Source organism: Magallana gigas, chromosome 10 (genome assembly GCF_963853765.1).
Source record: "Magallana gigas chromosome 10, xbMagGiga1.1, whole genome shotgun sequence".
In the NCBI taxonomy this organism is placed as follows: Eukaryota; Metazoa; Mollusca; class Bivalvia; order Ostreida; family Ostreidae; genus Magallana; species Magallana gigas.
In genome coordinates this window covers 3008602-3024535 of record NC_088862.1, presented here as the reverse complement: position 1 = coordinate 3024535, position 15934 = coordinate 3008602, and the positions used below count along the sequence as shown (strand labels likewise).

Genomic DNA, 15934 nt, shown 5'->3' with positions numbered 1-15934 from the left:
ATACTCTTAAAACTGGATAGCCGAGTCTTAAAATATACCTGGACATTTGATTAATACGCCGTGCCAGCATTCAGATGTCGTTATCTAGATCGGGACCGTGGATACACAGATATCCCTTCACTTGTGTTTTGAGACCAAATTACCGGTAGTGAATTTATAAAGTTTACTTAACAAACGGCTCGGTGCATAATGAGGTATAGAGCATTCTGCCAGATGACTGCCAGGGATCACTATTTATTGACTGCATAACCAACTTATTGGTTTGGATTGGACAAATTGAGGGATCTCCCGAAAAATAATCCTAGTACTCGGGTCACTTGGAGAGAGCTTAGTAGATGACCACCCCAGGGCGATAGAGCGTCATCAGGCAGACATCAGGTAAATCCACCCCTCCCTCATCATTATCAAATTAAATATCCCCTGTCTTGTGTTGCGTAATTATGAAGCGTAGACCATTTGCGTTTTCTTTTTTTGTATAAAGATTAAGGAGGTTATTTTTTTGGTGGTTTTCTCTTTTTTCACGTAGGTAGAGTTAAAAGGCACCCCTTTCTATTTTTACGTTGGTTTTTGAATAATTTGTTTTTAAATTATTTTACTACTGGTGAATTATATACGAAAAAATTGCTTATTATCAATTATTCTAAATCTTAATTTTGAATTAATAAAATCTTAGTAGTTTTTAATATAAAAAAGTGAGTTTTAATGATAAAATAATGAAGAATGAATTTCAAATCGCAAAAACAAAATTGAAAAAATATCGGTAGATTATCCTATCATTGTAATAAATTCTTGTATAAATCCATGTAAAATTCCAACTTCCAAATCCATTACTCGTCTTTGTAATTGTGACACTTTATGCAAGTCTCATAAACCCGTTACTATCAAAATTAAGATTCTTGTATTATCTTTATAAATTAAATGCTGCACTCATTAATGGTATTCAATTGATATGATATTTAAAACAATTATATGACGGAAGCATTGCGGAAAAAAGCAAAACCCTTTATTTCATGTAGAAGAAATATAATATATAATGGTCAATATATATATTTATGTATCGGAAACAAATAATAGTTCATTCATGGACGAAAATGATACATGCGCTGATCTACAGGGGGTCGGGGGGTGATGGTCCCCCCCCCCCCCTCCGGAGAAGTCAAATTTATTACATTCACATAGTAAATTTACCGAAAATGTATCACCCCCCCCCCCCCCCCCCGGGCAAACACGATTATCCCCCGAACCCCCCCCCCCCCCCCCCCCTCTCCGGCCGGAAAAAAAATGGATCCGCGCATGTAATATCGCGCGAAATGAAAATGATCTACATACGTAATAAGTAAACCAGATTCTATCGCGGTTTTATGTTACGAAAACAATAAATCTTGTTTTTTGTATAAAATTTATCAGGCGAGTGTTTATTTTCCTACAAAAACCTATACAATGTTAGTTTAAAATACTGATAATTTAAAACAGTAATCTACTCGACATAAAGAGCAAACAATTCCAGATCTTAAGACCCGAGTTTTACATGGTCACGTAATTCGGTCACTGTACTTTCGTAAATATCAAACATATTACTGAACAATTAGTTGAGGTAAAATTAGGGAAAAAACCCAATGATTACACCACGGATTTTGTTTGCAAATATGTTTTAATTGAATTTTAAGCAAGTAATTAGGGGCATCCTTAATAATTTTATAAGAAGATCAATTACACGTAAATCCAAAGTAACGTATATACCTAAGGTTGCCGGATGGGTGGGATGGATAGAGGGGGGCGGGGGTGCGCGGTCGTAGACAGGAAAATAAGATACATGTAGGATTAAGCTCTAGTCGTTTTAAGAGAAGGTATATAATACAATTCAACAGGATTGATAACCCTATAACACATATAGACTCCTAAACTTAATTTAGATATTAAAGTTAAAAATATATTCAGAGTTAAGCCAGTTGTATCAAAATGTTTCCAAATTTAAACAAGATTTAAAGTACATTTTCCCAAAATTAAAGAATAAGGAATCTGGTGATTTGGTGCATTCCTCGCTATCCACGTATAGATCTGTCAGCGGTTGTAGGACTTTCTGAGGAAAATAGGAGGACCCCGAAACGCTACCTTTGTACTCGATAATTCCCGTATTGTTTTTAGGATTACTGGAAGGTATTTTGGGATCATAATCCCAGAGAACATACCCAGGAACACCCATATTAGCGCCTCTAGAATGTCTGCTTTATTCAGTTGGTCCCGCGGATGCTTGGAGTGAGAAGGTAAGATTTTCAAACTAACGAAAAATAGCTTGTATTGTTTTAGTCAAAAGAAATTTGCACCATGACATCTTGTAAATATTCGATATAACTTATTTCAATAGTCATTATTGATGGTTTGATAAATTAGTTCATTGATAGGGTTTTTTAAAAGATTTATAAAAAAAAAACACTTAAGTTTTTGTGATCGCAAAAAAGGAAGAAAATAGGAATAGAGAGAAAAGTGAGAGATTGAGATGGAGTGGGAGAGAGTAATATGAGGGTAGAAACTACCTCCCAAAAATGCATTCATCGCCTGTTCTTAAGTTAAGATTTGTTGGCCTTTGTACATGTAGTTTATGAAGTCTGACATATTTCTGGAGAGAGAGAGAGAGAGAAACAGACAGAGATATTAAAAATCATTGCATTACATGTTTAAGTAAGATTTTGTCGTCTTTTGTAGTTTGACCCGTTTCTGTTCATCATAGAGAAAACCTACCAATGGAGCGGCTCTATCATGCACTCATTACTATACTGTGTCTGTGTCTGGTAAGTATCATACATATAAATATCAGAGTAGTGAGATTCTATTTACCAAGAATCCAAAGAATTATATATAATTGTTAAATGGTCGAAAGCCTTTGGTACTTCACATGATGCTTGAAGAATAAACAAATTTTACCAACGAACATTACAGAAAAGTTAGAAAAGATCCATGTTTTCCCCCTTTTTCCTTCCCTCTTATATCCATGTGCGATATATATCTGCTTGTCATATGTTTAGGTAATTGTATGTATTTGGTTAAAGATTCTAACTAGGCTTAAAACATTGTATTAATGTTAATATGCTAACAACTGTTCAACAATCGAATTGAAATTTTTTTTTAACTGTTATAATCTGTCTCATGCTTCTGAATTTTACAAAAGGAGAATATTATATAGTGGTCATTAATTTTGCCGGTTTTTTTCCCCGATTTCTGGATTTACGATACATGTAGTTATATTATCAAGTGATATGATATCTATCTTAGTATACATGGTTTTACATTCTCAAAATATAATTACTTGTGATTTGTATATCCCCAACACACAGGCACCTAACGTTATATGTTTTTTATACCAAAAAAATATACCCCCTACCTAATAGAGTAATACATTAGAATTAGGTTGGGGAATTTTTTTTTCATCATGAGGAAAATATATAACGTCAGGTGCCTGTGCTCCAACAATAAAATGTTATTCATGAAAAAAAAAATATTTTCACAAATACCATCCCTACATGTGCTGTAACAGAAGGGCTGACTGATTGGGTATAATGATCTTGTTTGGGTTAATTCTAACAACGTGTTAACACTGTTTGGACCACACTAGGAATTTATCTCAACAATGGACGATCTGCATCAAAATTTGTAAAGATCCTAAACCATACCGGCTCGATCAAGAAAGCAAGGGATGTACGTATAATGAAATCTAGAGGGGACTTTATTCCAAACTAGCAAGAGGGGTCAGGTTTTGGGGCGGAAAGTCAATAAAGAGATCTTTTAAATTGATTTTTAGCAAAATAGTTGGATTTTCTAAAGATTAACTGTAAAGATTGCCTGGTGCAGATATTAAAGTCTTTTGGGTCTTAGGGAGAGGGCATGCGAACTTAGCTTGTTAGTTAAAAAGTACAAGAGGAACCCCAGGTATAATCGGCCTTATACAACATGAGAAGGCCAATGCGCAGAATTTCGTATGCAACACAACATTTCTAGGAGTCTTTAATTGCTACTATTTCTCATTTGTTACAAAATATATAAACTTCTGGATTAAGTATGTAAATAAGCATTCTGTAAATTCTGTGATCTTAAAATCACACCGTGGTTCGACTAAGGAACAATTTAAAAATTCAATTTTGAAAAATTTTGAACAATTGATACAGTGTAACTTTTTATAACAATTAATATACTCAATTTTCCCTTTGATCGTTCTCTATACAGTAACTCCAAAATGCCAATATAAGATCACGCATTTCGTAAGATTCGCCGAGGTAAGCAGGTATATATATCGTGATATCTATTTGGAATTACGTTAATATCAGCGGAAAGAGACAAACGAACTATTAAACCAACATTTGGACATTGTGTACACAGCGAGATTCTCCATACACGGAATCTTAAGCTGTTTTGAACATTAGCGCTCACTGACAGAGACTGACGGGGTTATTAATGGAGCACGTGTGGTTACATGACATGAGGACGAGGCGGGTGTCGTCTGCTGAGCTGGTTTAAGCCTTGTTTAGCACATTACGACATAGATATAGCGACCAGGAATCATTTACATGCTGACAACTCGTTCATCAGTCATAAGGTGGTCATAGAGTGGGGTCCCGGTGCTTCTAGAAATCTTTTTGTCTTAATTGTTAATGGCGATGGATTAAACTTTGATGACGTAATGAAAAGAATGGCAGCCGTGATGAATATTTGCAATATTAAAAAAATCAGATTTGCAGTTGATTAATGGTATACATGTAAATATGAACAAAATCAGATCTACCCAGTTTGAATAATGAAAATATCAGTTGCAATTTGCCCGCGTATGAACAACAGACCGAATCACTAGCCGGAAATATAAAACTTCGCCAATGAGACTTTAGTTAAAATATTTCCTGTTTACAATTCTATTTTTTTTTTAAATTAAAAAATGAATGATAAAAATAATACAAAAATTGTAAATTTCATTCTTTTTCGTTTTTCTGATATTAATGTCTCTTCGTCGTGGACTACATTGTATTTCGAGATTGGTCGATAAATATAGTATGAACAGTTTTGAAAACAATGAAAACATGTTTTTTTTTGGTTTTTTTGTTTTTTGTTTGTTTGTTTGTTTTTTTGGTTTTTTTTTTTTACATGTACCTTTGTATGCCCAAAAGGGCCCAGAATTTGGAAATAAAATTATCTTATCTTATCTTATCTTATCTGGACAACTCAGACATATTTTTTTCATTTCTACGCCTGTGTACATTTTTTATCGTTTATACAAAATTTTAAGTAATTTTAATTGCATGAATTACTAAAAGTGAACCCTAAGAGAACCTTAATCCAATAATAAAAGCACCTCACAAACCCAACTTTTAATTAGAGGTTTATTTAAGGAATAATGAATTATTCTTTGAATATTATGAGGTGTAAAAACTATGGTCGGTGATGATCAAATCCAATAAAGCCCGAAAGGCTTAAGTAAATTTATGATAGATTTGTTCACCCCCGACAGTATATATTTGATCACCTCATAATATTCAAAGAATGATTCCTTATTACTTATACCTATATTATTTTCAGCAATTGTACGATTTAAAGGGACTTGGACACGATTTGACTTAAAATTTTCAAATTTTATTTTCCCATTTTCAATGTTTATACTGATAAATATAGAAGTTTACAATGCTATGTCAAAATTTGAAAGTCAAATATCAAGTTATAAGCAAGACACAGAGATTATAATTCTTTGTTTTGTAAACAAAGCTCAAAAATGTCTTTTTTTACAAATGTGTTGTATTGGTGTAAGTTTCAATCAAATGTATCTTTCTTTTGTTGAAAATAGTATTTATGAAGATATTGAATTAGTTTAAATTGTTTTTTGCATGTCATTATGTCTAGGAAATGGTAATTCTCTACATTTCATTTTTGTAAACAACTATAAGACTCGAGCTTTGTTTACATAACAACCAATTCTTACCTCTGTATCTCGCTTGTAACTTGACTTTAACATTCAATATTTTGGTCAATCATTTAAAATGCACCAGTTAACCATTTTATACATAAAAAATAAAAATAGAATTTTTGATCTCCAATCGTTTCCAAGTCCCTTTAATATTAAAATAGTCATTGATGAACTTATTTGACTATACATTACAAAATCGATTCGCAGTATTATCACAGACAAAGACACTGGATAATGTAGATATAAACTGTAACATTGTGATAACCCGGCCATCTGGCGCCTGATTCATTGTTGTTTCATGCTTTTGGTTTTTATCATTTTTGTCATATATATATATATATATATATATATATATATATATATATATATATATATATATATATATATATATATGAACTTTTTTAAAATTTCACTATAAATTATATATTTCACTAGTTCATATATTCAAATTTCTCTGTCTTTGAATTCCCCAACGAAAGATGAGAGCTATAATTGCTAACTAAAGTATCGTTTATAAGTGAAATTTTATGTTTCAGGTCGTTGTTAAATCAGAGTACTGCAGGGTTCGATCCAACAACAACCTGTCTGACGTTGCCTACCGACAGACCACATGTACCCTGTGTTACAACTACCTGGTCAAATCCCACGATAAGCCGCAGTTCCGGTCCTCCCCGGCCGCTGAGGGGATCTGTCTGAACCACACCCGACGGAACGAGATTGTGTGTCCCACACACGACAACCAAACCACCATGGACTACGTGTGTAGTACCTTAAGTACAAGCAAGTGCGTTCAGTGGACTGCTTGCTGCGTCAGTGCGTGGGAGTGTTGTCTCTCCCACAAACAGGAGAACACGAGTCGCCGCGCGGCAGTGGGTCAGTGCCCGGGGACCTGGGATGGTTGGCTGTGCTGGGACAGGTCCCCCGCGGGGTCCGTTGTCAGTCAGGCGTGCCCAAGCTTCCTCAAATACTCATCCGCGGATGGTAAGTCTTACTATACATGTATATCATCAGAGGTCCACGGTCCATTGGTCGTTACCCTAAGAATATGACATTGTGCTATATTAATCGCTTGTTTAAACTTGTGACACTAAATGACTGTATTATACCAAACATATATAGGACATATTTCATTGTAAGACTTAACATTTTATTCATTATTTTCTTCATTGAATAAGTAAATCATTGATCTGTGCAAATTGCAAATTTTGGAATAAATCTCCCGAGAAGCGCAAGAAAAACAAAGGGGGGGGGGGGGGGCGCTACTTTTGGACCGTAACGAATTTAGGGCTTCCGACTTCATGATTTTCCCCTTAAATTATTTGCTTCATTCAAAATTAACTTTTAGGATGTGTGCGACACCTCCAGATTGTGACGCATTTTCTTAAAAATAATACAACTGACTTTTTATGTTTCACAGTTTTGATGTCTGAGATCGTTGCACTATACCTTCAAGCAATATACATGTATGTTTTTGCCTATTCTTGCATCATTTTGTCCATCATTTTTAAATTAAACTCTAAGGAGATATGGGGCACCTCCATATTGCGACTTATCTTTTTTGCGACAGACTAAGTATAATTCAGTTTTAGTTTTATGTAATTGCGTCTTTTAATCTGTTGATGTATTACGCACTAGGTTTAATTCAACATCAGCTACTGATCTGAAACCTTTGAGTCTGAAATTCTCAAATGTTTTAAAAATTTTATCTTTTAAATAACTTTGAAAAAGCATTATTTTGTCAAACATATATTTTACACCCTAAAACGGTGATATTTTTAATAAGACGTAGGCCTATTTTTATTTATATTGATATATCAAAGTGTCCCTTACTAGCTATAATTTACAAGAACAGAAGCCAAGATTAGACCCACTTCAGCTCTGAAGAGCTCTTGGATGAAACGTGTCGATAATTGCCCAAATAGCGCAAAGTCCTGAATCATTACGCGTGGAGACGGTTTATGAAGCAACGCTGTCAACACCTGGGAATTTTAATATATCGCTATCAATAAAGAAACAGTCGTCATCAGACACTTGTAGCTCGTCCGGACAAAGCTGTTGATCTGGAGTGGTCTCACACGATCCCCGTCTAACCAAGCCCTTGTTTATATACAGTGTTATATACATGTATACACTGAGCTCAGCGCCGAGGCGGCGAGCAGCGCCATGTTACACGGACAAACTCCCGGATTTATCAGTATTAACAGTTTCCGTGTTAACATGATTTGATTTTCACAAGTAATCCTCATAAATTTTAAAAGCTTGTAATATAATGGTAGGGGATTTAATTTTTTAGAATTTTTTTTTAAAAAGAAGCATTAATAATAAACGTTATCCGCACATTCAATTTCAACAACCGTGTTTCTGATCGCTTTGAGACCTCAATATCTATTTAACGTATAACCTGGAACTAGAACAGACAAGATTTAGGTTACTTTGAAAAAAAGTACCCGTTACTCACAAGAAAGAGAAATTGCAGTGTTTCTGACAGCATACAATACCCTATAGAAAATTTCTACATATTAGCGAAAAAAAACCCGAAAATTTGATCATCGCGAAAATAATCGGACAAACAAGATATAGAACGCTTAAAGTTTTTCTTCAATTTTTTGTGTATTTTCATAATTTATTTATAACATATTTTTTTGTTAACTTTTTGCCCCTCGTTGTAGCCAGAGCTGTAAAAAACTGCACGGAGGGAGGAACGTGGTGGTCCGACGTCACAGTGGGCGAACACACGGACTACAGCCAGTGTCTGAGTGGGCGGGGCCTACAGGACAAGATTGACGTGAGTGCGGAGATTTTACTTTTATATGATAAAGTGTGTTTATTTTTGGCATTTTTAACTGACATCTTCAAAGAGCCAAATCAACGTTAGTTATCAATAAGCAAATTTATATTATTATTTTTTTTTTTACGTACATGTAATTAAAAGACAAGGAAGATAAGATCTTTTGAAAGTAAACTACCTACATGAAGTAAGATGGATATCTCCAAAAACTAACGATTTTTTGAAAAACGTTTCTGTAAGATTTAGTATTTTAGTCCTCTGTTATAGTAAAGTTGGCAATTAACGAATTTTAAAATCTCTCTCTCTCTCTCTCTCTCTCTCTCTCTCTCTCTCTCTCTCTCTCTCTCTCTCTCTCTCTCTCTCTCTCTCTCTCTCTCTCTCTAACGATGCTTAATATATTTGCAGTTTTTCAAGAAAGTGACAGTGGTTCGAATCTCTGTAAACAGTGTTGGACTCGTGCTCCTGTGTTCCTCCATTGGGATTCTTCTGTTTTACAGGTGAACATTGCTCTTTTGCCGCAAACACACCTCACCGGATAATGCTTACGGACTTTGTCGATTATGGAGGCTGGATGGACAACAAACTAACCATCAGATATATTTGAAAATTTAAGATATGATTTTTTTTAAAAAGCCGTAGACATTAGTTAAGTAAAGAGCATAAACTGTTCCAAGTAACATACCTATTAGGAACAGTGGCGTAGCTTAGGGTAGATGAATATGGAAGCACTGTACCACAGCAGGGCAGGGGGTTTGGGGGCCGCCCTGAGGCCCCCAATGGTCCAGGGTAGAAGCTGACGCATTTTTCACAATTAATATCGATAGATTTTTTAAATTTCTCCAATATACATTTTTCTTCAATTGTAAATATATATTTTTTGTGCAAAATTCAAGCTTTTCATGCGCGATATTTTTCTTTAAAAATTATGCTGCATATTTATGTAATTTAGTATAGTTAATTTCTTTAGATTTAAGCCAAGAAATGTTTTTTCTTTTTTCATTTCACAAAACAAACAAATAAAAAACATTTTTACATGACAAAATATATTGTATAACTTTAATTATCTTTATCAAAGAGGACGTCCAGTCTTCGTGTTTTCTTTAACGCAAATATGTCAATGACTTTGTCTGTGTCTATAGACCACTGTTTGTACGCATGTAGTACCGAGAGACTTGAAAGTCTCGTAGAAAGCATGGTTGACCTTACATGAGTTTTGACTTGTCTCATTACACTTAAATGCGTTGTGAAATTATTCAAAATTTTTACCAATTTTATTTATATTAATTTATTTGTGTTCAATTTATAATCTTTTAAGTACGTAATTTTTTTAATTGCCTTTATTTTTTTTTTTTTTTTACAAAACTGTGGAAGCACGTGCTTCCGTGCTTCAATGAAAGCTACGCCACTGAGGAAATTAAATTCATTACTTAGCCATAGGTTACCTAAAATTCTAATATATAAGATATTTAAGATAATGTATATATGTATATTCCTCATTTTTACACGATTATTTATTTTTGCTATTTGATCTGCCGTTTGTATCATGTTGTATTTTTTTTTTAAAAATTTTATATCTTTTAATTTGCAAATGTCAGAATTTTTAAAACCCACAATTTTGCAAAAAAATTAACCCCTCGCATTTAAGGGGCATAAAGATACAGGAAAATAATCAAATTTTAAAGCTAATGAATATGGAATTTTCTTTGCCAAATAAAAGTTTATAGTTTAAAACATAATTTCTAAAAATTTAAGGTAGATGTGATGGTTAATTTTTTGACCACTCAGCCTCCTTAATTCGAAATCTACAGTATATTGTTTATTTTATGAGAAACTCGTGTCATCGTACACAACAACAGTTGTCGGACTATTTCTACCCATACTTGTTGTTACAGACAGCTGAGGATACAGCAGAGGATCAAGCTACACGTGCACCTGTTCCTGTCCCTGCTGGTCAGGGGGGTGCTGGAGCTCTGCTGGGATGTAGCCATCCGCTACAGGAGACTCGAACAGGGATCCCAGGGCACGGACGATGTAAATAATGAACTAACTCTCTTGTTTTAATCCACACCTTCTTAAAATCATGATTATCATAATGGCGCTCGAAAAAAAGCCATTTTTTGTACATTCGGGCGAGTGAGAGATCATGTACACCTTCCTTTGGTTTTGTGAATTTATAAATTAAATATCTCTCTATTTTTTTGCCAATTTTATTCAAGATGTTTGAAAAATGGCGGTTTTTTGTCCTGCCCTGTAGCAGCTTCATTGAAGTTACATATCTTAATGTCAGATATATTTATAATGATCTCTAATTTTTTGACTATATTAATATTTGCACCTATTGTAGCTCGGATGTAAGTTCCTGTACATCATGAATCGCTTTGGATGGTCGGCGCCATTTTTCTGGATGTTGTGTGAGGGGTTTTTCCTACATAGACTATTAATCAAGACATTCGAACGACAGAAAACTTTGATTTACTACTACATCTTTGGATGGGGTAAATACCATGATCTTGTCCATTAGATTTAACTAAAAAAATTCTGAAAATTTATTATTCCAACAACAAAATTCAGGAGTTCTGGATAATATACATGGTGTGAGAATCTGTATTAGAATTCCATTATCTTTTATTTTCTAAGAACACCGGTTATTTTCATTATTGTATATATATACTCGTTTATATACCAAAGCATAAAAACGTATTCATGATGGTATTACCAACAGTTAGATATTCTGAACCTCTGTGTGATAAATAAGGTTTAAAAAATGATTTAAGAATGATTTCCTTTTTACAATAATTCATTATGATTTATTTTTATCTTAAGGAACACCGGTGATCCTCATCCTTATATACCTAGGCATCAAAATAGAGACCTCAAAATCATCCCCGTCCTCATCAACGGAGTAGGTATCTAGTTTACAATCTTTCATATGCTTCAAAAATATTTTGCTTTATAAATAGCAATGTTTATATGCGCACAATACATGTTTATTTATGTTCAGATGAATACTAGTATTACATTTAATGCATGCAAGTTAACATATTTTGTAAATAGGTGAAAATGTACGTACATGTTGAAAATAATTATTACAATTCTAACTATATAGATTTATCTGTTTGTGATACAATATTTCCAAATATGGTGTAACATATTTCAGATTGATATTTACTTTTATTAAGCTGAAGGTAAACATGTTTTGTAAAGCATGTTTACATATTTTGTAGCACGTTTACATATAACTCAATATCTTTTACATAGGAATAATTCTTAAGTTTAAATATATGATTTTCCGTTATGTGGATGTAATAACAGGTGCTTGTTTTGTAGTTACTGCTGGCTGGACACGGCGTCATCAGCAGAGACCGGTCTATACTGGATTATATTCGCCCCCACCATACTCTGTCTAGTGGTAACCCCACTCATTTCATTACATTATTAAATAAAACTTGATGTCAAATCTTTATTGTTAATGATTCGAACTTACGATTTCTGGTGGTATTTTTTTCAGCTAAATCTAGTGTTCTTCATCAACATTCTGCGGATTTTGATCAGACAGGTACGCACATTACCATCAGAACCCAGTAACTTCAGGTGAGACATCATCTACAGTGTATCCAAAGATATCACCCCTACAATGTAATGGCAATTCAGTAACATTAATGTATAACACTTTTACACTGGTATCACATCATCACTGTAATAACTTCCATAGTGCTTAATAACAGTTACACTGTTATAACCTCTACAATGTAGTCGCATTTACACTGTAATCGCATGTACACTGTAATCACATCTACACAGTAATAGCATTTACTCTGTAATCGGATTTACACTGTAATCGCATTTACACTGTAATCACATTTACACTATAATCACATTTACAAAATAATTACATTTACAATGCATTCACATGCAAACAGTAATTACAATTGTACTGTAATCACATTTGTATTGTAAACTTATCTACTCTGTTATAATACTCGCTCTTTAATTGCAACTACATTGTAATCACATCCATCACAACTTCACTGTAATGAACTCTAAACTGTAATCTCTTTAAACTGTGTTTAGGAAGGCACCGAAGGGCCACGCTTATCATGACTTTTTCGGGAGGGCACTGAAGGCCTTGTTTATCATGACTTGCTTGTAAAGGCCACGTTTACGTTTTATTGTGATTTGTTTAGAAAGGCTCTGAAGGCAGTATTTATTCTGTCTTATCTAGGAAGGCTCTGAAGGCCACCTTTATCCTAATCCCTCTGTTTGGGCTCCATCAGTTTTTCCTGATTTACCAGCCGACAGCGGACGAGGACGGCTACGAGTTCTTCCAGATGGTGGGCGGGGTCATTAACAATGCTCAGGTATAGGTGTGACATATATACACCTGTATATATTGTATGGTGGGCGGGGTCATCAACAATGCTCAGGTAAAGGTGTGACATATATACACCTATGTATTGTATGGTGGGCGGGGTCATCAACAATGCTCAGGTAAAGGTGTGACATAAATACACCTGTATATATTGTATGGTGGGCGGGGTCATCAACAATGCTCAGGTATAGGTGTGACATATATAATATACATCTGCACATATTGTATGGTGGGCGGGGTCATCAACAATGCACTAGTATTGGTGTGACATATATATACCTGTATATATTGTATGGTGGGCGGGGTAATTTAACAATTAGAAAATGCCTAAAGCATAATATACAATTTGATAACTTCTATACATCTATAATTTATATGACACATTGATGATTAACAATTTATTGCATTTGTTTTGTCGTTACATGTAATTAGATTCTTTTATACGTACATGACTGCATGTGTAAATTAAAGTGAATACTTTTAAGTTAGATCTCTATATTTTGTTTTATTAATGTTCCAGGGAATCATGGTCGCACTGATATTCTGTTTTTTAAATGGCGAGGTAAGAATTATTTATTACATATAAACCCTTTCTTAAATGTGAATATAACCTTTTACAGATCTAAATTGTATGACTTTATTCATGATAACCATGGTGGTGCTGCTTTAGTATGCAGAAATGTGACATTTTCATGAAACAGCAACAGCAACTTTTTCATAACGTCATTTTATTACATTGTGTGCGCGAGCTAAAACTTCGCATGAATACATTATCAATATACAGTAAATCTTGTCTAATCCGGCGGAGGTTGGGTCCGAGAAATTCGGCCGGCGGATTAGGCAACATCCGGTTTAGAGGACATTGTTGAAAATTAATTTTAGTATTTCTATTCTTCAACATTTTCATTTCTTCTGAGATATATCAGACATCCTCGATCGTGATTACAATGCCAATTTTCCTTTTCCTTTTTTCTTTATTTGGAAAACAATATAACTGCATAACGGAATACGTACAATGGAAATACATACACCCCGCAAAAGAACAGTATCGCAGCTATCGTGAATTGACATAGTGAGGCTGATTAATCATTAATTCAATCTGTTGTAGGTCATTTCTCATATAAAATCTTCTTACAACAACGTACGACTTCAGCAGAGCATAGACAGACGGAGAAGTCTGACGTCACAGACAAACACCCGCCGGTTCTCGGCGTCCTCGGTCAACATCCACCAAAATGGCCTCCCTTACGTCTCGTCTTTTCACGACTTGAACGATACGTTGAAACTGGCTGAGAAAAACAACATTCCAATGGAAGAGATACATGCGGACGGAATGGTCAACCATGGATGTGAAACCATAGAAACCAAAGAAAACGGTCACGTGCAATAAGCGAACAACGCTGGGAGAACTTTGACGTTTTTTGCCACAGGTCTTTCCAAGAACCGACCGAAGAGTTGGTTGTGTTGTGGAGTTTAAAATAATGTCGGTCACAACATGGTTAGAAGTCATGAATAATTTCAAGACAATAAATCTACACCATTATCCTTTCCATACAAAGGAATACAATCAAAGCACCATCAGGCTTCTTGTTTGCCCTGTCAGATTTGACGTTGTTTCGTTTGTGCTCAGAAAAAAAACCCGGAGCATATTTTTGCTGTAAATACGCTTACAGCCTAGGACAGAAAGTTTGTTTTGCTTGCTTGGCTGTAATAAAAGGCTACTATTACATCTGAATTATATTAATTTCATTAATAAATTGTTGATTGTTTAAATACCATCATTCATCAATTAGAGTTACTGTGATGTTTTAGTATGTCTCTATGGTAACCCGTTATTTTAGGTCGAGGGGCCTCACGGGAGGTTTAAATGTTCCATACTGACATATTTATTTTTAAGTTCTCAAAACACATCGTAAAATCATTTGGTTTAAACCTTTACATTTAATGTCACTAATATAACCAATTATTTTCCAATATAAGTGTGATGGCAGTAAATGTTTCACACAGATAATTATGACATGTTCCCTTTATTTTAAGTAGTTGGAACTTTTTGTGTTTTGTATTGCGTCATGTTCACTTTATAGTGACGTCAACGGATAATTATCTGTTGCTAATGTTTACATTTCACATTCATTTTAACACATTGACATTTATTCTTTTAACTGTTTTCAGAAAATATTTTTCATCAATGTCTATGCCAGTGTACAAAACCAAACACACAACACAAATCCCATCAACCCGAAAACATCTTTTTTTGTGCGTCATTAATTGCAAATTTTCCGTTTATATCGTATGCACTGTAGCTACGTGTATAAAGTCTAACCCAAAATATCTTCACTTTGCGTTTACATTTTTTTGGCATAAAAATAGACCATTTCTGACAATCATGAGTAATCCGGTGATTTTTACATTCTCCGAAAAATTGAATCCACCAATAAGAAAGTTTGTGGTTAGAAAGGTAGGTATTGTTTATACTCAGTGCAGCTGACAAAATTAATTATTATACTTTCATGTTAAATACTGAAATTTGATTGGTTTAGACGCAGTTGATATTCCGTTCTATTACATCAGCGCTAGCAACACACTTGGCAACGGGTAACACAATGAATTGTTACAAGCGCGTAAATTATGCGCGTACTGTTCGCCGTCATTTCTATATAAGAGCAATAACATTTCTCTAAAATAAAGACATTCAGTATAATAAAATAAATAGTGCCTGTTTGGGAGGGTAACAGTTGAAATTGACACCTCAACAGGCACTATTTATATAATGTTACTGGATTGGAAAAGAGTACGCGAAATAAAATTTGATAAAATTATGATATATCACATTCTT

The 15934-nt window shown here is 34.2% G+C and overlaps 1 protein-coding gene across 2 annotated transcripts; it reads left to right on the top strand.

The window, feature by feature from the left end:
• Positions 1-14: 14 nt before the first annotated feature.
• On the top strand, positions 15-14854 carry LOC105346541 (calcitonin gene-related peptide type 1 receptor). Of its 2 annotated transcripts, XM_066074064.1 has the most exons (14): positions 15-378; positions 2146-2264; positions 2729-2789; positions 6478-6922; positions 8611-8726; positions 9135-9226; positions 10622-10760; positions 11074-11224; positions 11553-11631; positions 12057-12138; positions 12238-12320; positions 12952-13087; positions 13619-13660; positions 14207-14854. In XM_066074064.1, the coding sequence occupies exons 2-14, from the start codon at positions 2248-2250 to the stop codon at positions 14486-14488; spliced, it is 1725 nt and encodes a 574-aa protein (XP_065930136.1). In that variant the 5' UTR covers positions 15-378; positions 2146-2247; the 3' UTR covers positions 14489-14854. The 2 variants fall into 2 exon arrangements, with proteins under 2 accessions (XP_065930136.1, XP_065930137.1); XM_066074065.1 differs by lacking the exon at positions 15-378 and having other exon boundaries at positions 2704-2789.
• The last annotated feature ends 1080 nt before the right edge of the window (positions 14855-15934 follow it).

Bases quoted from the DNA above. Each gene is read 5' to 3' on its own strand.
- LOC105346541 (XM_066074064.1), top strand. The intron at 6,923-8,610 runs GTAAGTCTTACT...CCCTCGTTGTAG, and splicing joins CAAATACTCATCCGCGGATG to CCAGAGCTGTAAAAAACTGC. The intron at 11,632-12,056 runs GTAGGTATCTAG...CTTGTTTTGTAG, and splicing joins TCCCCGTCCTCATCAACGGA to TTACTGCTGGCTGGACACGG.